The 26,123-nt window shown below is 49.9% G+C and overlaps 1 protein-coding gene across 12 annotated transcripts; it reads right to left on the minus strand.

The window, feature by feature from the left end:
- Positions 1-1,273: 1,273 nt before the first annotated feature.
- LOC107179053 (acid-sensing ion channel 2-like) lies at positions 1,274-18,794 on the minus strand. Of its 12 annotated transcripts, none has more exons than XM_042967856.1 (5): positions 18,738-18,794; positions 15,398-15,544; positions 14,927-15,136; positions 9,090-9,727; positions 7,077-7,337 (listed from the first exon to the last, which is right to left on the minus strand). In XM_042967856.1, the coding sequence occupies exons 4-5, from the start codon at positions 9,642-9,644 to the stop codon at positions 7,227-7,229; spliced, it is 666 nt and encodes a 221-aa protein (XP_042823790.1). In that variant the 5' UTR covers positions 9,645-9,727; positions 14,927-15,136; positions 15,398-15,544; positions 18,738-18,794; the 3' UTR covers positions 7,077-7,226. The 12 variants fall into 12 exon arrangements, with proteins under 12 accessions (XP_042823795.1, XP_042823790.1, XP_042823788.1 ...); XM_042967854.1 differs by lacking the exon at positions 18,738-18,794 and adding an exon at positions 17,520-17,711 and having other exon boundaries at positions 14,927-15,100; XM_042967853.1 differs by lacking the exon at positions 18,738-18,794 and adding an exon at positions 17,520-17,711.
- Positions 18,795-26,123: the final 7,329 nt, after the last annotated feature.

Raw genomic sequence — 26,123 nt, forward strand, 5'->3', positions numbered from 1 at the left:
TCCAAAGAAGAACAAACCAGCTGCACCCAGTGGTATGAATCCTGATTGGACAGATGCTCATTTGAATTATAGATATATAAATAAATAAACATATATACATATGTATGTGTGTACATATATATATACTTATATATAAGTAAATATAAATATAAATGTAAATATAAATGTAAATGTAAATATAAATATAAATATATGTCCCCTGGAAATTGTTACAGGCCCCAGCTAAGGACACAGATCCAGAAAGTTCAAGTCTTAAAAGACTTTCGAAACCGATACTTCCTTCTTTCCAAGCCAGACATAGGTCCATATGCCTGGGTGGTTCTCCATGTTACCAAACAGATGGAGAAGCTAAAACTCACCAACACATAGGTCATAGTCCCTGGCGGGGACTGAGATGGGGTTTCTCCTCCAGGGGATTTACTGGGGGAATGACATCAGGAAGAGCCTGGAACGGAGGGAGGCGTGCAGGATACCGGCAAGGGAGAAAAGGTAAGCAAGGATGTTGAAATCACAGGAAAATTCCAGCTCAGCCTGATCCCATGGGAAGCTCTGGAGTGTCAACCGTCAACCATAATTGGTTCCATCTTGAGGCAAGATGGCTGGCAACTTGTACTCCTGGGTCAATTAGTCGCTGGCCGTCGGCTGCCCCCAGGCGGCGGGGAGGTGAATAACTTCCCAGAGATCTCCAGGAGTGGCAGTGCCATTGGTACAGATATGAGTGGTCAGGAGTTGTACGCTCACATCAGCAAAGGGGATTTGGGCAGCATCTTCCAAGGGTGCCCTTGCTAATTCATACATGCACCGCCGCTCACAAGCACAGGACTAGTGGGATGGAAACTTGCGGTCACACCTACAAGCTGCAGCCAGACACATAATGGCTCATGGACAGGATTTTGAGAATAGGGTTCTGTGCCTCCCTTTACCCCACTACAGCCAGTGTTTCAGCTTCCACTTGCAGATCTATCTAAATAAAACAAACAAATAAATGGATAAATGTGTCTGTTTGAAAAAAAAAAAAGCACCAACTCCCTCCACCAGATATAAAAGTCGTAGCTTCAGGTAACAAATGTGGGATCAAATGTGGGATCAGAAAAATAAATGTTGGCTATGTTTTATTGCATTTAGACCTCTACAGGTTGGCAAGTCCTTTGGAATCACCGGGTTCAACCCCCTGATTTTATAGACAAGGAAACTGAGGCCCACAGAGGCTAATTACCTTGCCCAAGGTTGTACAACTCAATCAACAGAAGTCAATTAAATCCAAATACATTCCTTCTGTGTTTCATGCTTTATTTCTTGAGTATAAATTTCCATGATCACTAAGGTAATCAATACAGAATGTACCTGAGTCATGAGAAAATAAGTACTGGGAAGTAGAAAGATGCTTTAGCACCCAGGGGATGTGACTTTTTGGAATGTTCTTCCCCAATAAAGCCCAACATGATCAACAGGCTTCTATCACATGCTTCAGATTTCTCAAATAATAAACATGCATTTCTGGAAGCATCTGCTACCCAGTAACCACTCAGGCCAGGCAGCGTGGACTAGTTTTCAGTCCACAGCAAGGGAGAAATGTGATATACGGAATTTCACACTTGCAGGGGTGATGATGCAGGCCATCCGTTTCAGGTTATAATAGATTGTGAGTCCAATGACCCTGCAGTCCGGCTTGCTATTTCAACCCAGTTCCATCAAACATAAACACGCAGACAAAAAAAGAGAAAACACCCAGCATACTTTCAGGTATCACTAGACCTGGGTGGTATATTTTTGGTCTGATGGAGAACACGGGATTCTTGGCACTTTGAAATATGAACTGTTCTACGGAGCAATAGCTCTGACAGCAAACTTGATGCTAAAAGCTGCCAATTCAGTCTTCGGGGGATTTTTTTCAATGGGATCCCATGTCAGCTCTTCTTCTAGGCATCCGCGGCAAACTAGGATTCACTTTGCAGAAAATTTTCTAGAACTCATCTCTTCATTAAGGGAAGGACTTTCTGTAGAGAGGAAAAGGGAAGCCCTGTAGAGAGGGGGAAAGGACCAATTACCAATTCAATAAGCTCTCAGGTAGCCTTCCTTCATCAGCCACTCTGGAGGTCTAAGAGCTCCCGGGGACAGAGGCACAGACACACAGACTCTCCCCCACCAGCAGCTAAGCGCTAAGTGGCCTGTGCAGTAACATCAGCTTTTCTCTGCAAGTAGATGGTGTGGGTCATTATCACAGTCAGCTCCCGGTCACTGCCCCAGCCATCCAACACATCAGAGAGAATTCAGCACACCCCTGAAAACTTGTTTTCCAGGGAGCCGCAACCTAAAGTAATACAGACCGGAACCAGCTCCACGGAAAACCGCTCACTTAGCTTGGCAGGGGTCGCCTCTCCAAGGACACGGCAAATGCTCACAAAACTTCCAGGCATCTTAAGGAGTAAAAGCGCAATTTAGACGTAGTGCCCAGAGACTTTACAGGTGATGGGTAGTTAGGCTCCACACAGTGGACTGAGGCAGGCAGGAATTTCTATGCAAAGAGAACCTCATGGTCTCCGCGGTCCATGGTCCATGGTCCTCATGGTTCCTCATAGTCCTAAAGTTGTGCCGCATCTAGGAACAGGGTCAGGCCTCAGTGGGGAGATCTAATTTAGTGTCAGTGAACACATCTGTGGTTCATCCTAGCAAACATGCAACAAACAGTGGGGTCAAGATGGCTTCAGGTAAATGCACAGCTAGACTATCAATAAAGTGCCATCGAAGGAGAGTACGTGGTGTTCAGTTGTGAACCTAAAATCCAAGAAGGCTGAATTAAGAGGGGTGGTTTCCACTTGCTCCCACAAATTATCCCTGGTGCTTCTAGCAGATAAGACAAAACACATCTCACAAGAGGGGTATTGATTGGACATCTCTTTGGATTTTTTTTGTTTACTTTTGAGAGAAAGAGAGAGAGAAAGCAGGGAAGGGGCAGAGAGAGGGAGACACAGTGTCTTAAGCAGGCTCCAGGCTCTGAGCTGTCATCACAGAGCCCGAGGAGGGGCTCAAACCCACAAACTGTGAGATCATACAGACCCCGATGCAGAGCTTGAACTCAAGGAGTGCGAGATCATGACCAGAGCTGAAGTCGGACACTTAACTGACTGAGCCACCCAGGTGCCCCAACATACCTTTGGATTTTACTTTCCCTCTGAATGGACTTTTAAGGGCATCCTTAACACCGCAGATGCTACCCTGGGGACCCAAGAGGAAGAGAGCTAGCTGACACTGATCGGAAGTGTGCTGCACATCAGACAAGGCACCACATGTACAGAAGGTGTGATCCCAGGCACGAGGGTACACAAACACGCACACATTATGTGACCGGATGGAGCTATTCCCAAATGCCAAAGTAATACATGTCATTATGTCCGGGATGCTACTGTAGGCAATTTTTTTGTTCCTTCCTTACTCCTTCCCCACACTGCCCAAGTTTTCTCCAATGAGCATGGACTGTTTCTGTCATCAGAAAGTGCGGTATGATAATAATGACAACAATGAGACATGCCATCCTGGTGTAGGTGGGATCCTAGATACCTACACCAAAAAAGGAAGTGGAGAAAAATGGCCGTATCAGCTATAGTGTCCCCTTAGCTTCCAATAACTTTAATCCCCCTTAACATACTCTGAAGACACACTTTGAGAGCTTACCATGTGCTAAGCAGTTCCAAGTCTTGAGAATAGAAGGTCAGTAAAGACATCATGTCTTACAGGGAAGAGAGACAGAAATAGGCAATGTCTAAAAATTATCAGTGGTTAAGGAATTCAGGTATTAAATTAAATCATCTCTGAGGTCTCTTCTAGCGTAAACACTTTCTGCGTGTAATGCTAAGAAAGGCACAGTGAGAGCTCTGACAGAGGAATATGAGCCAAGATGCTCTTTCAAAGACAGAGGAGGAAGAGATTCATTTAGATTACGGTCATGGGGAGAGGGACCGGCAATGATTTCCTGAGAAGGCTACAGAGATATTAGAGCTGGACTTTAAAGGACGAGTAGGATTTAAATGAATAGACGTGGAGAGAGAGGTGGGAGAGCAAAAAGTAAGTACGGCCCACGAGCAAAGTATTCTGGGTCCATTCGGGAAACAGAAGGCAACAGTTTAATCAGCAACTGTCGGCAGGATGTATGCAGAGAACGTGTTTGAGGAGACAAGATGCCTGCTCTCAACTAGCTCCCCATCTAGAAGGGGTTGGGAAACGAGCTGTGAGCTCTCAGATGGCAAGGAACTGGTCTGGCTTTATAACAGCTGCATAGCAGATGTCCTCTCTGATGGATAAAGGGATGACTGAAGGAACACGCGGTAACATGCCACACTGTGATAAAAACACTACGCCTCGTATGGAGGTCACTCCACGCCTCTCGGGGCTTGGGGGGCACGAGCTTCCCGGGGTGAGATTAGTAGCCATGAGCTGGTTCGTGGAAGCCAAGATGGTGTCTAGGCAGCAGAACTGATATGGACCAAAGCGCTGAAAAATGTGAAGGTTTGACTACTGTGAAAATTACAAATCCCACCATCACAGCAGTCGCCTGTGCTCTAAAGCTGGTGGTGAGTCACGGTAAGGAGGAGTGGGAAGAACACTGGCCTGGAGTCAAGAGAGCCAACGTCTAGCACAGGCTCAGTCATACTCCTGTGGGACACGAAGCAAAGCAAGGGGCCTGCCCTGTACGCACCAGGCTTGGGCCACTCACTGGCTCCTGTCGCACTTTATCTCCCTGAATGGGTGCAGCTCCCAGTGGCAGGTATTATTGTTTCTATTTTAAAGTTGGGGAGGGGCGCCTGGGTGACTCAGTAGGGTTAGGTGCCTGACTTTTTATTTTGGCTCAGGTCATGATCTCACAGTTTGTGGGATCGAGCTCTGCATCAGGATCTGTGCTGACAGTGCAGAGCCTGCTTGGGATTCTCAATTCTCTCTCTCCCTCTCTTCCTAACCCACTCACGCACGCTCTCTCTCTATCAATAAATAAATAAATAAATAAATAAATAAATAAATAAATGGAAAGTGAGGTTAGGGAACTTGCCTACGATTACACAGCAAATGGGGATACAGTTAGAACTCCAACTCTTCTCTCCCCAAAGCTCACCATCTTCGTGCACCTGCTGCTCATGTAATAAGAAATATTGAGAGGTTGGGTGCAGATCCACCAGCCTTGGGCAGGAATTCCACAGAGAGTCCTAAACCCTCACCTCTACATCTCAGTAATGCTATGTAATGTAGATGAAGAAGATCTAACAAGATCTCATTGTGGAGAGACCTTTCTTTCAGTAAGGAAAGGTCAGTGAAAGAAATCTCAAGTTTAAAGCGCAAACACATACAATTACGGACATCAAATTAAAAGTGCCAACTGAAGGGTCATTTGCATTCCTGAACCTGGAGGCAGATGAACCCCAATGTGACGAGCAGAGAAACAGCGTGAAACAGTCACGTGCTAGTCACAAACAATGGAATTGCCACCTGTCTGTCACAGTTAGCTATTGAACCCAGCTGTGACCTCCGCTCCAAGCAATCCCATTTCCACAAGGCTGGGCTTTAACCCTGGGCTCCAAACACCTTGCGGCCACCTCCACCCCCCTGGTTTCTGCTCACAGCGTTACTCATCAGCTGACTCCTACGGTGGGCTGCGAACAGGGCAGGGGGGCTGGACAATAATAATCCCCTGCTAACACAGAGAGCGGCCCCGCCTTACATCTGCACAATGTACAAAAGGACATTTACATGCATTGTCTCACATTCCTCATCCCCCAACAACCCTGTGAGTTACAAAGTCACGTATTACTACCAGATGTTACAGCGAGCAAGTTGAGGCCTAGAGAGGACATAAAATATGACCCAGGGAATAAGCTAGAAAATGATGGAGCTGTGATTCAAACCTCCTCAAGCCAAGAAGTTGTTCCTAACCTTATCCTTAGATCACCCACCACCATGGCCATAGACACCCCATCCAGATCTCCCTCCTTCCACCTGAGGTCAGCACGGCAAACACCCCCCCCCCCGCCCCCGCCCCCGCTCCCGCCCCAAGCAGGCACTACGGAAGTAAGTCCCATTCGGCTTTCCCAGGAAGGACAAATACATGCCTATCTGCATTCAGATTGTCCCAGGTGAGGGCTAAGAATGTACCTGCATGAGCATGGAACACACCTGTATACATGGCAGTGAGAATTCCACACCTGGCTTCTTGGGACTTTTAACCTCCACAAACAGCCTTCCCCTCTGCTAGAATCATGGCTCATTCACTAATTAAAGGGTATTACGCACTTCATTGCACACCAGCTAAGAACTTGGAATAAGAGCTTATGCAAAAGCATTGCCCCTGGAGACAACACTAGGTATGTTTTATAGAAAAAGAAAAATGGAAAAAGCGATCCACCTGGGACATCCCCTCCCCCATACTTAACTTCTCTAATAAGTCAGCCACCGCACGTAAAGAAAGAAGCCACTCAGCATGGGAAAAACCCAGGCAGGGCCTAATAAATAAGCCAAATGGAGAGGGATGAGCAGCGGAGAGATGGAATGGGCAAGAAGGCCAGTGAACTGACTTCTCCCATCAGCAAGGTTCCCTGCCCTCTTCCGGTGCAAGAGCCCCAGAATCAGCATACTATACCCCAGACTAAAAGGTACAGGGGTATAAAGGGGGAGTGGGAAGGATTACCCCTCACTGCAAGGTCTTGGAACAAACCTGGTGCCATGTCCCCTCTCACAGAGGCTCAGCATGGCTTCCCACTGTGATCAGAGGTTGAGAAAGGTCAGCCATCCACTTGGGGCCTCCTCCAGGTTTCCTCGAGTGGGTGCCCTTTTTGACACCGCCCAAACAGCTGGGAGATCCAGCCCTGAGGCTCATCCCCCTTTCGGTGCTGGGGGAGGTCACACATTGAGGGTCAGTCCAAGGAGGGACACCCGGCCAGATGAGCCCTGGACTTGCTGAGGCTGGCAGATAATGACATACCACTTACTATTTCATAAACCATATCCACAAGCACCTTTACATTTGAGAGACATCCTGGAGAGGTCAAAGGCTCAGGTAAGGCTTTAAGGCCTGATCTTTGGTCTCCTGGGACTCCGGGGCCTCCAATTATGGGCTAAGTGCAATACGTCAGCTGTGGGCCAAAGAACCTTTACTTGGAAATGGAACTTGATCATGAACTGAGAGGAAACCACTAGTTGGACACGCAGTGACGAGGGTGCGTGAGATCTCGGTCCAGGGTCTGCTACCGCAGTTTTTCTGAGTGTGTTCCGGGTACGTTCAGGCAGACAGAGGAACAGCTGAGTGCATTTCTGAGCTGCAAGGTGCAGTGGTGAAGCTGAGCGTTGCCACGGCACTAGAAAGCACGGGGTGGGATACAGGGATGGTTTCAGCCTCTGAGAATGAGGCATCGTCCCCTCCTCTCTCAAGCCACCTAGGCCATCGTTTGTGCATGAAATGTATGAGAGTCGTTTGCTCCGTTCAGAAGGGCTTCCAGTACGGCCGGTCCCTTCCTCCAGTTCAGACCCCCTTCCCCTTTCGTATAAATGCACTGCCACTGCTTTTGCTGTGCTCTTCCTCACAGTGTTTGAAACGGATGGTAAAAACAGCTCCCCCAGGAAACAGAGCTCTATGGGATGCCCCCCACCCCCGGCACTGTGGGTTTTTCCAGAATCACAGACAGCTAACTGCAAGCACAGAGGCTGCAGACAGAAACTGGTTATGGCATTAACTGGTGATGGCAGAAACTCAGAGCAAGAGGCCACCAGGCAGTGGACCTGAGAGCGGGTGGAGAATGGGTGCACTACCAGCAAGGTGGGGCATGTCTTAATTAGGCAGAGGGCCCCGGACAAGTGCTGGTGACAGAGCCCATCCAGTTCCTTTGCAACTGCTGCACCTGTCATCCAGAACCTACCATTGCAATTTGGCTCAAGGCTCGGAGACTCAAAAGCTCTGGCTTCTCCCTAAGGCAGCTATGGGAGAAGCAGCCACCCCGGGCTTCTGGAGGGTCCCACAGCCCCTGAGGCCCCAGACCCGCCTGGAAGCAAGGAGGCGTGCATAGCTGCAGTCTCACCCCCTTATGCCAAGTTATGCCTAGCAGCCCACTAACTGGGCAAACGGAGAACCCTGGCAGCGACAGCTCTCCTCCCATCCTTTCTCTGCCCCTCCAGGAAGCCCCATCCTGAATGTGAGCCACATCCCCCTCCGCCTTTCCTCTTTACTCAGCTCCACACTCCTCCTCCAGGCTTTCCAATCCCACAGCTGCTCGCCCCCTCCCCACACCACTCCTCTGGCATCCACGTTGTTAAGCGACTGCACAGGCAGCAGCCAGAGCCTTTGAGTTTCAAGCCGAAGCTCCCAGACAAGCCAGCCTGGACCGCGTCGCCCTCACAGGCATCTCCCTGACCGTCCTCCTACACACAGGCCTCCACTTACACGCTCCTCTTGGGCCCAAGCACCCTGGACATCTCTTTGCTTCTGACCTGCCAGCAGACCAGATGGAGACCAGGGGGTCCCCCGCCCCCGACTCTCCTCTCCCCACACGGAGCTCGGAATCCACGCAAGAAAAGGAAGCACAGAGACTTCCACCCCTGTGAGCATCACCTGCTCCAGCAAGCTCCCAAAGCCACTGATAACACCCAGGCTGTCTGGGGCCCCACACCCCCTTCTCTGGCAGCTTCAGCTCCAGCCCAGCCCACAGGATGCAGTGCCTGATGCCACTTCCGAGCAGAGAAAGAGACAGAGAGGGGAGAAAAATGCCACCTCGTCAATGACAAGCTGTTCCAATCACACAGCTCAGCGACCAAGTGCCCCGGACAGCAGACAGCTCAGGCCTCCTCCCTCTAGTTGGGAGGAAGCCAGCTCAGCACATCTGGGGAAGCGATCCCCCACCGCAGGCCCCCTGCTCGCCCTCCACGCCTCACCAGACCACACTGCCCCATCCTGGCAGGCACACCGCTCCAACCAGTTCCAACAACTCTGGCCAACTACCCTCCTGGCCTTCGACTCGGGCACCACGCTCTCTCCTGCTCCGGGGAACGCGGAGACCCCAGTGTGGCACTTCTCAAGAGAACCATGCGCAAGAGTGAGCTGAAAGCCAAGTACTCACGGTGGTGAAGTCCTGGTGGCCGCACTCCTGCCCTTTGAACTTGCAGTAGAGCATCATATCCTTCAGGTCGTGGCCCACGCGATGCAGGAACTCCAGCATGCTGAACTGCTTGGGTTTGTAGTGTTTGAAGTTGGCCTTCTGCCGCAGGGCCTCCAGGACCGTGGGGTCTGCCAGGTGCGGGTCCGGGATCTGCAGGTTGACGTCGAGCAGGGCCAGCAGCTCCCCAGCGTGGTACAGGTCATTGGTGGTCAGCCTGGAGAACCGGAAGCCGTTGAGGTTGCAGAGGGTCACAGCTGGGAAGACCAGGCTTTGGGCCACCACCTCATCCACCTTGGTGACGTGCTGGTAGGAGAGGTAGTAGGACACTCTCTCAGAGCTCTCCACCAGCAGCAGGCCCAGGGAGCCCACGAAGGCCACGGCCCAGAGCACACGCCGGATGGTCATCGGCCCATACACGAAGATGTGGCGGATGCCGTGGAGGGTGGAGGTGTTGGCGAAGATGTGGATGCTAGAGGGCTGCAGGCTGCCCTCGCTGGGGCTCTCCTTGAGGTCCATGGGGACCCTGTGCAGTTCCGCAACTGGCTTCAGGTTGATCCAATTTCAGAGAAGAGTTCCCAGTCCTCGGGCTCTGCTTAAACCTTGACGTTCAAGGGAGAGAACACGGCAAGGCAAGCATCAGGCCAGACGCCTGGAGTTTATCCTGGGAGCCCAGCCGCACGCTGCCAGGGGTGAGTGTTTATATAAACCCATTCAAACTCTAGCTCCTGATTTTTTCCAGGCGATAAGGAGGGCTGGTTTTATTTAGGGAGACACCAAGGTGATGTGGAAGAGATGTGGGTGGGAAGGGAGAGCTTAGCCAATGGAAATAAAGTCCTCCCCCCTACACACGCCACTAGAGACAAGATTAAAAGCGAGAGCGAGGGAGAAAATGCTTCAAACAAGTCGCTCGGCAGCCCGGAGCCTGTTAGGCAGCGCATAATGCCCCGCGGTGAGCATCCCGGGGATGTCGCGCGGCCACGCTGATGCACTGCGGGCGGGCGCAGCGCGAGCCTCCCGAGCCGCCGCCGCGCCGCTCCGGACCCCGGATTCCGCTTCTCGCCGCCGGCCGCCGGCCCTCCTCGCCGCCTCCTCCGGGCCCCCTCTTTCGGGCGGAATTCCAAATGCCGGCGGGCCGCGGCCAGCGCCCCGGAGAGGGGGCAGCGCGCCACCGCGGACAGGGGCGGACCCGGAGGCCGGCAGGACGCGGGGGCTCCACGGGCCTCGCCTCTACCCCGCCTCCCGGAAGTAAGGCGAGACCCAGAGGCCGCCGAGCGAGCCGGCCTCCTCCCCTCCCCCGCCGCCCCCTATCCCGGGCTGCGAGGTGGGGGAGGGGGGAGACGGGGGGGGGGGGAGTGGGGGCAGGGAGGCACGGGGGCGAGAGGCCTGGGGGGACGGGGAAACCCCGCGAAAGTTTCTTTTTGGCCGTTTTGGGAGGAGCTAGTGGGGGGGGGCGGCCTTCGCCGAAGGTGGAGTGAGGACGTGACACCCCTCCCCGTAGATAGATGGCAGGGAGGCACTGGATAAACTCCGGAGAGCCAGGTGTGGGGGTGGAGGCAGAATTCCTTTGCTCGGATTCTGCTCCCGGGTCACACTCACCCCGGGGCCCTCAGAGGGGAGATGCTGAATGTGGAGAAGGTAAGAAGCAACCCAGAAACCACAGTGCCTCTGCCACCGGCCGGCGGGAGGGGGACATTCCAGGGAGTGAGGAAGCCCCTCCGGAGACCCTGATAAAGAGCAACAAGTAGCCCCCACCCCACAGAGCCGCTGTGCTATCCCGAGGTTCTGTATCTGCAAAAGAAAGACAGCTGGGGTTCCAGGTAGGGCTGGCTGGCCCCCTTTGGGCTGTGTGTGTTCTGGCCCCGGATTTGCCAGATGGAATCACAGCTGGAGATAGAGGTGGGGAGCATAGGACTGGGGTTTGAGCAGCCTACCTCCTTTTCCTGAAAATCCACTGGAAGTCAGCCCCTGCTAGGAGGTGGGTGTGGCTTGCCCCGCGCCAGAGATCAAATGGTTGGAACCTATGGAGTCAGGGATGCTAAATCTTCATCAGGAGGAAAGGAACAGAAAGTTCCAGTGGCCAACCCAGTGCACACAGCCAAGCTGGGGCAGAGCCACATGGAGGCGCCTTGTTGAGCCAACCTGGTGTCCCCAGGGCACGCCAAGCTTAAATACTCCTTGGAAGGCATTTGAGAAGAAGGCAGCCTAGGGAATGTCCCTCCTGGATTGTATCTACTTCAAAATATTTCTCCATCCCATCTGCTCTAAACCAGACCCAAACAGAACAGAATCCGGATGCTCTCTGAGGCAATAAGCATGTGGCATTGAATTAGTGATGTATTGATCCTGGGAGCTTATGGTGCGGAAGCATTGCAAGCAAGCGCAAATGCCAGAGGGTACCCAACCTCATCCGTGTGCCACCTCCGAGGTCCCAGACCCCTGCCTAGACAGGCAGAGGGTCTTCAAAACAAGGGTGCCAAAATTAAGAGCCTGTCATCTGTCAAGACCTGTGTGAGCGTGTCTTATCTCACTTAACCCTTCCAACCTCCGTGGCAGGTATATGCTGCAATATCACCTCCAGTATACAGATGAGAAACTGAGACTCACAGAAGATGCCCCCACCAAGTTACACAGCTAATAAGTTCCAGAGCTGGGCCTTGAACTCAGGCATGCTTGCCTCCAAAACACAGGCTCAAAAAGCAAATCCAAACACTCCCTCCCAAACGTAGGAAGGGGCAAGCATTTCTACCCCACTTCCCAAATTACACACACACACACACACACACACACACACACACACACACACTGTGAACCACTTCCTCCTTCCACATACAGAAAGCAGCCCTATCCCTCCTCCCCACCAGGCCAATCAATCCCTGTTGTCCATTTTTTAGCTCAAGGCCCTCCTCCTACAGGAAGACTTCCCCCACGAATCTAATCTTGGCTCATCAGTTTGGTTAACAAGTATGTTGAACTCCATCTGCACCACACCCTGTATTGGTTTGGGGGAAATGAGGAGGAATCCAACACATTTCTTACCCTTGACAATACAGGATTCAATGGGGGCAGAGGCGGTGTTGGTTTGCAAACTGGCCCCTGGACACAGTCGGCAAGGAGAGACCAAGAAAGAAGCAGACCTCTCCAGATGGGTAGGTGGCGGGTTACATAAGCCGGGAACTGAACTAACAATGTTTGTCTTGGGCACCACAAGAAGTGTCGATTTCCATGCCTGCTTGCGAGAACATTAAATGTTTATGTAGAGGCCTTAACTGGCCTCAGTCACATGTGCCACCCAGATGTTTTCGACAACACCTTGCTCTGCAAAGCTGTGTCCTTGGGCAGCGTGGGGAAGGCAAGCAGAATGCACATTTCAAGAGGGACTAAGGAGCCTCCAACTGCCCTGGGTCAAGCTCGGGGTTAACCAGCGGTCCCGTCCTCTCGATCACCTGATCACTGCCTTCAACATTCCACCCCTCTTGACCGGCTCTTCTAATCTCACATGCCCCCCTCCTCCACTGCGTGCCTGAGGGGTCAGCAAGGGGAAACCCCTTGCTGCTTCAGGGTGGCTCATTTGGGGCAGGTCTTCAGCCTCCCTGAGACAGCTACCATAGCAACAGCCTAGGCACAGTCAAGAGAAAACACAGATTAAGATCATTCTCCCCCAAACAACATCCTCCATGAAGAGCCCCATGGTCTGAACCACTGATTTATTAAAACCTGTAGGTTTGAGATCAGATCACTCAGGATGTTCCCTTGTGTCCTCGCGTGATTTAAAAAAGATGGTACATCAGCAGACTCACCAGGTATGAACACACAACATTCTGTTGGGATAATGGCACAGGTGCCTCCTTGCAAGGCAGTCGTAACATCCAAGGCCATCTTACTTTGGAGGACAGCTTTTCCCATTAGACACGTCAGTGTTCGGTAAAGACAGGCCTTGGTGAATTCAGTAAGGGCTTCTGTGCGTGCTGTCTTCTAGGCCAATGGGGGAGACAAAGACGAGCCAAATGATTGTAGCAGTGGAAAACAGAGCGTGTGCACCTGGCCTTGAGGAGAGGGAGCTTGGCAGCTTTAGGAACGTAGCCTTGTTGTATGTACCATACATGTTAGCCGGGGAGGCAGCACTCTTGGGTGTGAGGAGATGCACTGGGGGGTGGGATATGCCAGACCAAGACGCCCACCTTCTCCCCTCTCTCATTGGTGCATGTACCATTCCACGTATGGCGTTTTCAACAGGTTCAGCCTGCAGCAGGACAGCCAGATCCCCAGGGAGATTGGAGCGATTCCCCCTCCCCACACAGAGAGATGCAAAGTAATTCACCCATCCTGGTGAGATGTCTTACTGCAAATTCCAGTAGATGATGCATGATGGGGGCTTGGTGTTTTCAGCAGTATAGCACATTGATCCACGGTAAGAGTCCGGGCAATGGCTATTTCCAGAAACTTCCGTGCCTAATGGCATTGAGTGTCTCAGTAGGGGTCCCCATTGTAACATATAGAACAACAGACCCTATTGGCAGATGATTCAAATGCATTAAAGCCTGGGATGGCACTTTAGTCTGCCTGGCCACAGTGGTTTTACTGGTTAGTAATTTAGGCTTCTGCTTTAGTACTCTTTTTTTCCTTTCCACTAAGCCTGCTGCGTGCAGGTGTGAGGGGAGGTGAAACTTCCACTCAATGTCATGTTCTTTTGCCCAGTCTCGGAATGTGACCCCTGATCACTGTTTATATGGCATGGGTATCCATACGTGGTACTCAGCTTCTCTAATCCTCTAATGGTGGCAGCCTGGTTTACGTGGTGATAAGGAAAAGCTTGAGTAAGGCCAAGTGTCCACACAAACCGGGCATATTTAGAATCCTCACTCAGAAGGAGGGGGCCAATATAATCAATTTTCCCATCTCTCACCAGATGGGAATTCCTGAGGTTGACTCCAGACCCCTTTGGCAGTTGCCCTGGGTATTATTTGTTTATTTAAGATTTTTATTTTTAAGTAATCTCTATACCCAATGGGAGGGTTTCATGACTTTCATGTCTCTAATATCAAGACTCATGACTCTAATATCAAGAACCGCACACTCTACCAACTGAGCCAACCAGATGCCCCAACCCGGGGCGTTGGAGAACACACAGAACATGTAGTTAACCAAGTCACTGTATTTCAAGGGCAATCCAGCATCCTTGGTAATATGCCAGCCTGCCCCGGCACAACAGTGGCCACTCTTCCTATGCACCTAATTCAGCTGTATCAACTGACGGGGCACTTGCTAAGAGTAGGGAATCAGTTTCCTGATTGCCACGGGTGTCCGAGCTAGGACGTGGAACACAGGATTGCAGGTGAACCCAAATGTCTTTTCCACCTTTTCTGAGACATGAGGGCTTACTCGTGATCATCCACCTCTCAGCTTCCCATTGTCCAAGCCATAGAGCTAATCCCTTTAGAATAGTCCACTGTCAGTGCAAAGAGCTAGTGGCCAGGACTCATGAATAATCACAAGCCAAACCCCTCTGAATTCAGCCTACTGGCTGCCATGGTTCCTTTCTGTTTCCAGGCATCAGCAGGAATTTCCCCCACCCCCTCCCCATAGACCATAGGGGCCACCATGAGAACGGAGAGGCGCTCCACATTCTACAGGACCTAGGAGCCCCTGCATTTCTAGAAACAGTGGGCTGGTGGACAGAGTGCCCCCCTGCTGCAAATAGGCATGGCCCTTTGGTCACAATGGGGGTTTGAACCGTGGTGGAAGTGAGTGGATGGTACACGTTCTCAGCCCATCCCCTGATAGAAAAGCGGAGCGCTTACCAGGATATGCTGTTCCTTGGTGAGAGGCTCCACCTGGAGGAGCGCGATGTGCACTGCCGGGAGCTGGTGCTCTATGGGGCCATGTCAGTTTCTTGCCCCTTCCAGAGCCAAGACCAAAATCCTAGGGTATTTTCTCCTTCTGTCCTCTCCGCCACAGTGCGCGACCCCCACCTTCTGCAGTCACAGACACGTCTAACTCAGAAGGTAGCCCTGCTTGGGAGATGCCCAGGCTTTAATAGGCTTCATTAGTATTTTTGCATTCCCTTACCCTATGTCCACGCCTGCCCTTTCTTTACCAGGCAGCATAAGGGATGGAGGTACTGTGCCAGGTGGGGAATGAAAGTCCTCCAAAACCCCCAAATGCCTGCAAAGGTTTGCACCTCCCTCGTGTTCCTAGGGGTCGGATGGGCTTGCACCTCACCAACCACAGCTTCTGAGACAACATGGGGCTTATCTGACCAGGTGACTCACCAAAACTTTACACTGGTGCCTGAGCCTCGAATTTCTGTGGGTTCGCCAGCCACCGTCTCCCTCGAAGCAAAGTCTGCAGGATGTCCCGCAGCAGAGACAAGTCTTCCCATGTTAACGTTATATCATCAATGTAATGGGCCCAGTTTACTGATGTGTGGGAGGAGAACAGGGACAGGTCTGGAATGACCATCCTGTGACATATTGTGGGGCTGAGCAGAGAGCCCTGGGGAGGCACTGGAAACGTCCACTATTGCCCCTCCCACATAAGCGAATTGATCTTAAGTCGTCAGACACCTGCACTTGCCAATCTGTCCGTGATTCCTTGTATATGTAAGGAAACGGGCGTATATAGCAATTCAACCTGACAGTGAATAAAATGTTTCTACACAGCTCTTCTTAAGGGCCCTTTTTATTAGGTAAGACTCATTTGCAATTCGCAGTATGGCTTATGCATGAACATCATATATTCCAGGATCCTTAAAAGTGTTTTTGTGGTATTCTATTGGTTAAACATCTTCCTCTTCAATCAGATTTACAACACTTATCCCCTTGGCCCTGTGGGTATGTATGGGGGCAAAGGGGACTGGATTTAAATTGGGGCCATTTGGCCCAAACTTTCAGGCTCTGCCCTAATTTGTGGTCTTTTTGATGAAAGCAAAATATTAAGTGTCTGGCTAAACATTAAGGAAATTTCCAGATAAATTCATTTGCAAATCAGGCAATTTAACTCCCTACTTAGACAATGTGCCGCGATTTTTGCTCTGGTAAATTTATTCGCTTGCTTGAATTCATGTTCTCTGACACTGATCCTGCTTTTCTGAGAAGCAACAAGCTGGGGGGACCCTCTTCCAACCCTGGGGGATCTGAGGTCTGCCCAGAACCCAGAGCCTGCTGCCCAGGGAAGGTGAGGGCACAGAGGGCAGCCTGCCATCTCAAGCAAGTGGTGACAGGTAGGAGAGTCAGGAAGCTGAGATCTACAATGACCTCGGATGCTAATTTGCTCTTTAACATATGCTAGATACATGCTACTGTCACAATAACTCCCTAATTTAAAAAAAAGACATCCTTTTCTAATATACAGGTGGCATTGTTACTTCATTACTACTTCTTAGTACATTACGTTACTATTGGAGTTGATATTGTCATTGAGTAATATACATTACTATATAGTCAATATACAACTTTTTCTCCTGACCTCTCATTGACCTAAAGAAAGGTTAAAGGGGTGCCTGGATGGCTCAGTCCGGTAAGCATTCAATTTCAGTTCCCTTCAGGATCTCGCAGTTTATGAGTTTCAGCCCCGCCCAGGGCTTGCTGCTGCTTTCAGCTCAGAGCCTGCTTTGGATCCTCTGGCTCTGTCTCCCTCTCTCTCTGCCCACCCCCCACTCTCATGTGCTCTCTGTATCTCCCTCTCAAAAATAAATAATAAACATTTATGGGGTGCCTGAGTGACTCAGTCAGTAAAGCAACTGACTCGTGATTTCAGCTCAGGTCATGATCTCACGGTTTGTGAGTTTGAGCCCCATGCCAGTGTGGAGGCTGCTTGGGATTCTCCCTCTCCCTCTCTTTCTTTGCTGCCCCCCTGCCTGTACTCTCCCTCCTCCCTCTCTCTCTCTCTCTCTCTCCCTCTCTCAAAATAAATAAACACTTTTTAAAAAGAAGAAAAAAGGTTGAAGATCAACTATTGTAAATCAAAGTGTTTCCTGTTGTTGGCTGGTTTTTAAATAAACACCTCATACAGCAGTTAATCCCATCCGGTTTTGTTACCTCAGCATATGCTTAGCAAATAATTTGTCATAAAGCAAATAATCTGTCACCAGGGAGGGACAATCAGCAAAGGCATTTAATGTGTGACTTATTGAGATCTTATTTATAGTTGTTTTATTTTTGCCTTCCAGGAGAAAACTACAGAAACCAGTCCACACAGAGAAGACTTTTAGGGTTCAGCTGCCCATTGATCTGAGCCCCGGAACGGATATAACTTGCTGCACAGCCTTTGGAAAGCCATGTAACATCTCTGTGCCGTTTCCTTGTTTGTGCTAAATTATTGCTGAGGCCTCTTCCTGCACCAGCTTTCTATGCCACTGCAATTTGACACAATCCTTGACCAAATCATAAATACCTTGTTAATGGGATAAAAATGAGTTTGAATCTGGGATTCTGGTCATTAACCCCATGTCACCTTCTGTTAGAGCGCTGCGATGACAGGGTCAGGTGAATCCAAATCACATGTTAAACATGCAGGTGTCTGTTCCATCCTCTCTCCACACCCTACACCCTCACTGAATCAGAATCTCTAGGGGTGGGGCCTGGAAGGCTCTCTTTCCTTTATGAGATTACAGAGGGCAGAATGGGGACCCCACCCAAACCAGCCAGGTTCCAGGAGCTCCTCCTATCTATCAGGCACGCCAAGCTATTTTCCAGAGTTTTGCACTTGGCATTTCCCTTGGCCCGGAAAGGTTTCCCCCATGGCTGGCTTCTTCTCATGTGTCACCTGCTCACAGAGGGTCTTGGCTGGCCTCCATCTCTCCACCCTCCACCCCACTCGCTAACCCATCACTTGTTTCCTTTTCTTCTCAGCACTAGTCACTTTTTGAAATTCATCTCCCCTCCTTGTGCATTATCTATTACCCCTACTGGAATAGGAGGCCCTACTTCACCCACACCCTACCCTCCGGGGGCAGAGACCCTGCCCGGCTTGTTGGAAGCTGGACCCCCACATGAGAGACCTGGGAGGTGCTCTGTGATGTAAGAATTCCCTTAGCCCCAAGGTTGAGGCTGCTTGTCTGAGATGCAGGAATGGGGACCCTCTTCCGACCCTGAGAAACCTGGACCTTGTCCTGAAACCAGTTCCCGAGGGTGGCGAGGGGCATCTCTTACCCCCCAGCCGCATCCACGGCACGGAGGAAGACCCCAGTGGCACCAGCAGGCGGCCAGGTGCCCGGAGAACCTCAGCTGGGGTATTTGATGGAAAATCCTAACTCAGAGGCTGTTGACAAGGTTCTCCTCCCTTCACGGTCTAGCAAAAAAATGGGTGCTGGTGGAAGCTGAGGTCAGGTGTGAATGGAGTAGTGGTTACCTAGCCCACAAAAGGGCCGTTCCATTTTCACTCCCCCTGACCAAAGACAGCTGACCTTGACATTTCCCATACCAGCTTTTCTCTACTTTCCTAATCTGATGGGATAATGATGTCATAAAGAAATAACTTAAACAGTAGGTGTTTAATAAATGTTCGCTGATGTAAAATTAGGAAGACAATCACAAGAGGACCTCCAAACTCTTCCTTACCCTCAATCAGTTTTTTGATAGCCAAAAATTAGTTTGTAATATGAGCACTCACCCCCTTAGTACGGAATCAATGGCTTCTTTCTCTTGTTTGCTTTCAATGAGACACATATACCTGTAGCCCCTTAGTCACCTAAGGCTCCAGGTGGGCTCAGGAGGGGCTCCAGGACCACACCCGACCTCTCCAGTCCCTCTGTTTAAAGACACAGAAGTCCCATCTCGAACAAAGCAGGTGTGCTTCAAATCTACCCCATGCGTAAAACGAGGTACCCGGGACCCTGAGGCGCTGGCTCCTGATTTAATGTTGTCATTTCCCTTCTCCGTGGGGCGTGAAAGTCCCCCGACCCCACCGCTCCCTGTCCAACCTCTGTATTATGTTTGCCTTCTCTAAATATTCTTTTTTGCGTGTGTCCGTCTTTATGCGCCTTCCTCTTTGAGTCTGCCTCTGCTCCTCTTTCCCCTGGGATAGAAGTAGGAGAAAGAACCCATCGCTGTTTTCTCTGTCTCTCACCCCCCAGAGCCAACTGTTTAACGCATGAAGACAAATGAAGTCAATCAGCTATAGACAGGCTTTCAACAAAACTTTTATGGGCACCACCTTGGCCATAGGTGAGCTAGTGGCAACAGGAATGCCAGGGAAAGCCCACCAGTGCCTAAGGGTTAGTCCTGCCCTGATTCCAAGGGGAACTTCCTCCCACTACTTGTTAGAACTGCTTCTTCTTTTCTTTTTTTAATGTTTATTTATTTTTGAGAGAGAGAGCATGAGCAGGGGCAGGGCAGAGAAGGAGGGAGAGAGAGAGAATCCTAAGCAGGCTCTGTGCTGTCAGCACAGAGCCCATGAGGGGCTGGAAATCACAAGTTGTGAGACCATGACCTGAGCCAAAACCAAGAGTCAGGTGCTTGACCAACTGAGCCACTCAAGCACCCCTAGAACTGATTCTGATCTTTGGGAACAAGTGGTTGGTGGAGGTGATATTTTATTCCTACCTATTCAATTTGCTTATTACAACCTCCTTGAACCCTCATGAACCCTCCCTCGCCCATCCACCCACCTTCTTATATCAGTCCTCCCTCCCCCCTGCTCCCTTCTCTCTTCACTCATCCCCACTTCTTCTAAGAAGTGGCTCAGTGTGTATGGATTGGAGTGTGCCTCATCTGTGTACCCCTTTGCGTGGGATGACTTTTCTGTATCTCTGGCATTCATTTTAAGTCAATTTACTCCTTTACCTCTGTCATAAAGCAATGAGAAATAAAATTAATGAAATGGGAATAAGAAAGAGAAAAGGCAGGATTGAGAAAAAAGGAACAAGGCATTGTTGTTATAATCACGTTCATCTTTTTCTTGCATTTATACACGTTCGACTATAAATTCATTACATACATGTTCACGCAGGCAACCCAGTGGCAGGCACCACAGGGGAATAAGGAAGTCATGAAAGGCACAGCCCCTTCTCTCACGGAGCTTTGTGTCTCCCTGCTGAGGCACTAATAATAATTTGTATCAATACCACACTTGACGTCACGTGTCCAGCAGTCTTTATCTTACATGATTTCCATGAGCAGAAGAGGGGTCGTGGTCTCTGTGGCATGAAAGACGACACTGAGGCTCTGAGAGTTGGAGGACATTGAGAAGACAGTAGGAGCATCTGGGGCTCACGTCCTGGCTCCCTGACTCCAGATTTTCTGTCCTTTCCACTCTGCCATCATTCTAAGCAAGCATCCTCTGCAGACATGTCACAGAGCTAGGACACAGTGAAGCTGGGCAGAGTCTACTGACCGTGACAAGAGGAGCAGGCTCCAGGGAAGAGAAAACCAGTGAGGGCTGGAGAGAGAGAAGAGAGAGGCAAGGAACAATGGGCGGGAGGTGGAGGCTGGAAGAAGGTCCAGAACCTGGCCAGGGGGTGATACCTCGGAGGTCGCTTCAGCCCCTGTGTGTACCCATGTGTCATCCAGCAGGCCACTGAAGAGCCACTGGAGGCAGATTTTCAAGAGCTTTTGTAGAAGGAGTGAGATGGAGGTGTCTTTTCACTCTCTCTGTATATATATAAATATAAACATATACATATGTATACACGTCTCCTCTTTCTGTGTCTGATTATGCATTCAATTCAGCATGGATTTAAGGACTGCTAATTTTGGTCTGGGCGCTTTGATAAAACAATCTGGGAGAACACCAGGAAGGAAGAGACACCATTTTTCTGTTGTTGGAGGAGGTGATCAAAGGAACGTGACCCCCCTCCACCAGTTGACCAGCGAACTGGTCCCAAGGCAATCAAAAGCTCCTCACTCCCTCCTCTGTCCTTGGAAGTCACGCTCTGCCCACCATTCCCACGATGGGAGCTGCTTTCAAGGACCCAGCCTTGAGAGTAAGGTGCTGTTGAGGACATCTAAATGGTATACGTAACCGAACCTAGTTAAGGCCTCTGCATAAACATTTGAGATAATGGCAGGTTAGGTATGGAGGTCTACTCATCTCTCAATGCCTAAGACGAGCCTGGTTAGTAAGTTCCTTTGCTTATTAAAACTGCCACCTACCAACCTGGAGAGGTCTGCCTCTTTCCTAGGTCTCTCCTTGCCCTCTGTGTACAGGCACCCGTGTGCAAACCAACAGTTGTCCCCAGGGTGTGACCAAGGCAAGGGTCTGCACATACTGCAGAGAGAGCTCTGGGTTATGAGATAGCAGGGGATGTGGCATCGAAATGTCCCGAAGTTCTCTGTACAAACTGCATTTTCATGGAGGGAAGGGAATTGGCATGTACTGAGAGCCAAACTCTCGTTTCATCTATGAGGTTTTTTGCCCATTTTACAGACAAGGAGACTGAGGCTTCAGGAGGTATGTAAATTGCCCATGAGCCCACTTCAAGTGTGGGGATGTGCTTCTGGTAAGAGTTCAGGGTCACTGAATCACACTGCTGCCGGTGTACCTCATGAGGCCGTGAAGGCTGTGGTCCAGGCTTCAGATGCTGGTGCCAGACGGCTGGATCCACCGCATGCTAGCTCTGTTATGTGAAGCATGCTATGTACTTTGTCTAAACCTTGGTTTGCTCATCTGTAAAATGGGTATAGTGTGAAAGCACCTGCCTCGTAGGGAGAATGTGAGGAGTTAAAATGTGTGAAGCACTAATGAGTGTTTAAGAAAAGCCCAGTAACTATAGCTGCCATTATAAGCGCCATCATTATCATTACTGCTGTTGTCAATAGGGGAGCTAGGTGACATGAAGCCACCCCTGTGGGCTTGTGATCTTTCTCTGGCCCCCATACCCCAACCTATTCCCATGCAAAATGGCGGGTATGCAGTCACAACCCAGGGCTTGAACGTGAGGGCAGACAAGCAGTGCAGCTGTAATAGCCATACGCTGGAGTCCAGCTAGGGCCCTTGGACAAGGAGAGGACTCTCCCAGCTGGGGTTCAGGGCCTTTCCCCTGAGATGGGCGGGGACACTCTGATCAGGTCACTTGCCCCCTATTAAGCATCTCTGGTGTGTCAAGCTCTACACTAGACTGTGAAGATATAATACTCAATAAGATGTATCCCCTTGAGCTCTGGTGCAGCTTTGGCAGATATGTTTTGCTGGATCTGTTTCCTCTTTGGGGAAACAGAGAGGCCGGAGGACTCCCGTGGTCCCTTGCAGACCTACCCCCTGAGTAGTGCTGTGAATAAACACTCTTCCAGCTTCTGTCCCCAGAGAAGAGCCTTTGGTCTTCCCAAGGCTGGAGATGTGAAGACTTCTGCTCCTTCTTCCTGTCAAGTGTATTTTTTTGGTGAGATTTGAGGAGTGAGGATCATCCCCCAACAAGGCCAGTTGTCTTTGAACTTCCTGACCCCATTCATCCACCAGCACTCCCTACATCCACCAGTCCCGCCTTCTTTCTTAACAAATGACTCCTACATCCGCATATCTCTACAATACCTGCCAACCAAACTCCAAAAGCAAATTGCCAACCTCGTCTAAGGCAGCTGTTGATTTTACTGACCATAGCAAAGCATGTTCTGTGAGTCAGGTCACAGCAATAAATGTCAGGAAGGACTGAAAGAGGAATCAAGATTTGCTCTGTCACCCACAGAGCTTAAGGTGGATGAATAGGACTGCTGTATACACATTTGGCACAAGGGAAGAGATGTGTGATGGAGCCAGGCATATGCTGGGGACCTAGAATGGAATTTGTGTGAAGGTTCCCATCTCAGTGCTGCAGCTGACATTAAATCCTTCTGGGACTCTCCCCAGGAATAGCCAATGTTACTCAAGACAGACACTTATTGTATGCCAGTTGACGATGCCAAGGGTTTACCTGGATTGTGTCAATTAGTGAGAGTTTCTCAACTTTGGCACTGTTAACACTTGGGGCTGGATAATTCTATGCTGTGCAGGTGCTTTTCTGTGCACTGTATGGTAATTAGCCTCATCCCTGACCTCTACCCACCAGATGCCAGCCGCATCCAACCGCCACCAATTATGATACCCAGAAATGTCCCCAGACTCCTAGGAAGCAGAATCATTCCTTGTTAAGAACCACTGAGTGAATCTTTTTTTTTTAAGTTTATTTATTTATTTTGAGAGAGAGAGAGAGAACACGTGCACGCACACGAGTTGGGGAGGGGCAAAGAAAGAAGGAGAGAGAATCCCAAGCAGGCTCTGTGGTCTCAGCGTGGAGCCCTACACGGTTTCCATCTCACGAGCCATGAGATTATGACCTGAGCTGAAATCAAGAGCCAGACACTCAACTGACTGAGCTTCCCAGGTGCCCCGCTGAGTGCAACTTAATATAGACCAGGGAGGTGGGTGCTATTACCGTCTGCACTTTAGAGCTGTTTCTCCTCTAAACTGAGGCACAGCAAAGTTAAATCGTGTGTCCACAGTCACACTGCTAGGAAGAGGTGGGAGCCAGCCAGTCTTCTTCCACAGACCACACTTTTACTGTCTTTACTGCACCGCCTATCACCGCGTGCATGGTGCTGAGGACTGGGTAATGTGCAATAACCCCGCACAAAGATGGGCCATTAGTCATGGTGGTCCCTTCTGTCGGGTCTGCATTTCACTACCTTTCTTTCCATGAGCCTCACAACAACCCTTCCTTGTAGGTGTATCTCCCATTTATAAATGAGCGCACTGAGACCGGGATTAACAGGAAGGGGTTGCCCCCAGGTCACAGAGCAGGCAAGCCACGAGGGTCCAGAATTTGAATGCCCCAGCTTGTAATTCTCTGCCCTCCACTACTCAGAGAGTGGCATAAACACCGATGATACTATGGGAGACAGGCAAGAGACTTAATAAAAAATGAATGCAAATTCTGGATGATGGATCTATTTAGGGGATAAATTATTATGCGATGGTATAAAAATAGATCAAGGGAGAGCACATGAAATTACAAGCCTGACTGTGTGAAAGATGGAGAAGGTGCATGGAGAGTGTTGGGTACATTTAATTAACTTTGCTGGGAAAACATTCTGAGGCTCCCACCTGAAACCAAAATAGTCACAGTCTTCGCTCAAAGTAACAATACTGGCTGGCGGTCCTATAAGGAGGAGTTATAATCCAATAGAGCTTGAAATCATTGATTAAAACAATGTCAATGCCTAAGCCCTTTGAAGGACAATCCTAATTCTAAAGGAACCACGTACTGTTTGTACATCAAGTGGGTTCTATGGGCTGCATACCGCTGACATTGAAATGTCCCACTAAGTTCTCTGCACAGACCTATACCTCTATTTGTCCTGTGAGGTTTTTCTGCCCATTTTTCAGACAAGGAGACTAAGGCTTCAGGAAGGTAAGTAAGTTGCCCATGAGCCCACGTCAAGTGTGGGGATGCGCTTCTGGTAAGAGTCCAGGGTCACTGAACCACACTGCTGTCTGTGCACCTAATGAGGCCATGAGGGCTGTGGTCCAGGCTTCAGGTGCTGGTGCCAGATGGCTGGATCCACCGCATGCTAGCTCTGTTATGGGAAGCACACTATGTACCTTGTCTAAACCTTGGTTTGCTCATCCGTAAAATGGGGATAGTGAAAACACCCACCTTATAGGTCTGAAGGGAGAATGTGAGGAGTTAAAATGTGTGAAGCATTAATGAGTGTCTAAGAAAAGCCCAGTAACTATAGCTGCCATTATGAACGCCCTCATTATTATTACTAGTATTGTCAAAAGGGGAGCTAGGTGACATGGAACACCCCCTGTGGACTTGTGATCCTTCTCTGGTCCCCATGACCCCACCCCATCCCCCTGCAAAATGGCAGGTGTGCAGTCACAACCCGGGGCTTAAACGTGAGGGCAGATGAGCAGTGCAGGTGTAACAGCCATACGCTGGGGTCCAGCTAGGGCCCTTGGACAAGGAGAGGACTCTCCCATTTGGGGTTCAGGGCCTTTCCCACAAGATGGGCGGGGACACTCTGATCGGGTCGCTTACCCCGATGATGCACCCCTGCAGGTCCTCCCTGCCCTGAAGCCGCTGTGATTCTAAGCACCCCCCCTCCTTTGCAGGAACACCACAGCACAAGGTACTTTATACCTGGGTCTCCTTAAGCCTGAAAAGAGCCTCATAAAAGAACCTTATTTTCCTTTCAGAAGAAAGTGATCAGGCACTTACTGGGCTTCAGCTGTGTTCTCATCCTTTTCGCCTTGACATACAACAGCCCTACAGGCACTGTGATGTTCATCTCACAGATGAGGCACCGGAGGAGCACAGAAGTGTATTCGTTCGTTCATGGTTTTGATGGAATCGTAAGCATTAGGAAATGGTGCGTGGGTGTGCACTGTCAAAATTTCTCCTAAGCAGCGTTAAATGTGGTTGGAGAAATGGAAAAAGTTTGAGGAGTCTGTTTGTCTGAAAAAGAAATGAGAGCAACATGAAAAAGAATTACCAACTTCCCCATCTCTGAGTAAAACCTAAAGTCTTTTCAACATCCTGCACCTGTCACAAGGTAACCACCCTGACACATCTTTTACTACGTATTTCTCTCTTGTGGTGTCTGCCCCTCCCCCAACTGGAACATGACCTCCTGGAAGATGAGGGTTTGGGGCTGCCTTAAGTCACTTTCTTAGCATCAAAACCATCTCCTAACACATGGCTGAGGCTCAATCAATACTTGTTGAAATAATGAATGAACTTAAAAAAAAAGTCTCCTACGTAAAACAGAGATATCCAACCAGAGATGGAAGAATGTCTTTAAAAAGTAACAAAGTCAAGCCTATAGCATCTGAATGCCCTGTTATATTATTTTTCCCCTCCCTCTCAAACAGAATTGTCTCACTACCCATAAGCTTTTTGAGGATACAGAACATGCCCTGTTGGACACTGTATCCTCAAAGGCTAGCAGAGAGCTTAACACATCAGAAAGGCTCAAAACACTATTTAGGGGAAAAAACTATGGCCTCGAAAAGCATATGTTCACGCTTTTTTCAAATGTTCACTGGTTTACCCCTTGTACCAGGCTCTTGGGTACAATCCAC

The sequence above is a fragment of the Panthera tigris genome, chromosome E1 (assembly GCF_018350195.1).
Source record: "Panthera tigris isolate Pti1 chromosome E1, P.tigris_Pti1_mat1.1, whole genome shotgun sequence".
Lineage (NCBI taxonomy): Eukaryota > Metazoa > Chordata > Mammalia > Carnivora > Felidae > Panthera > Panthera tigris.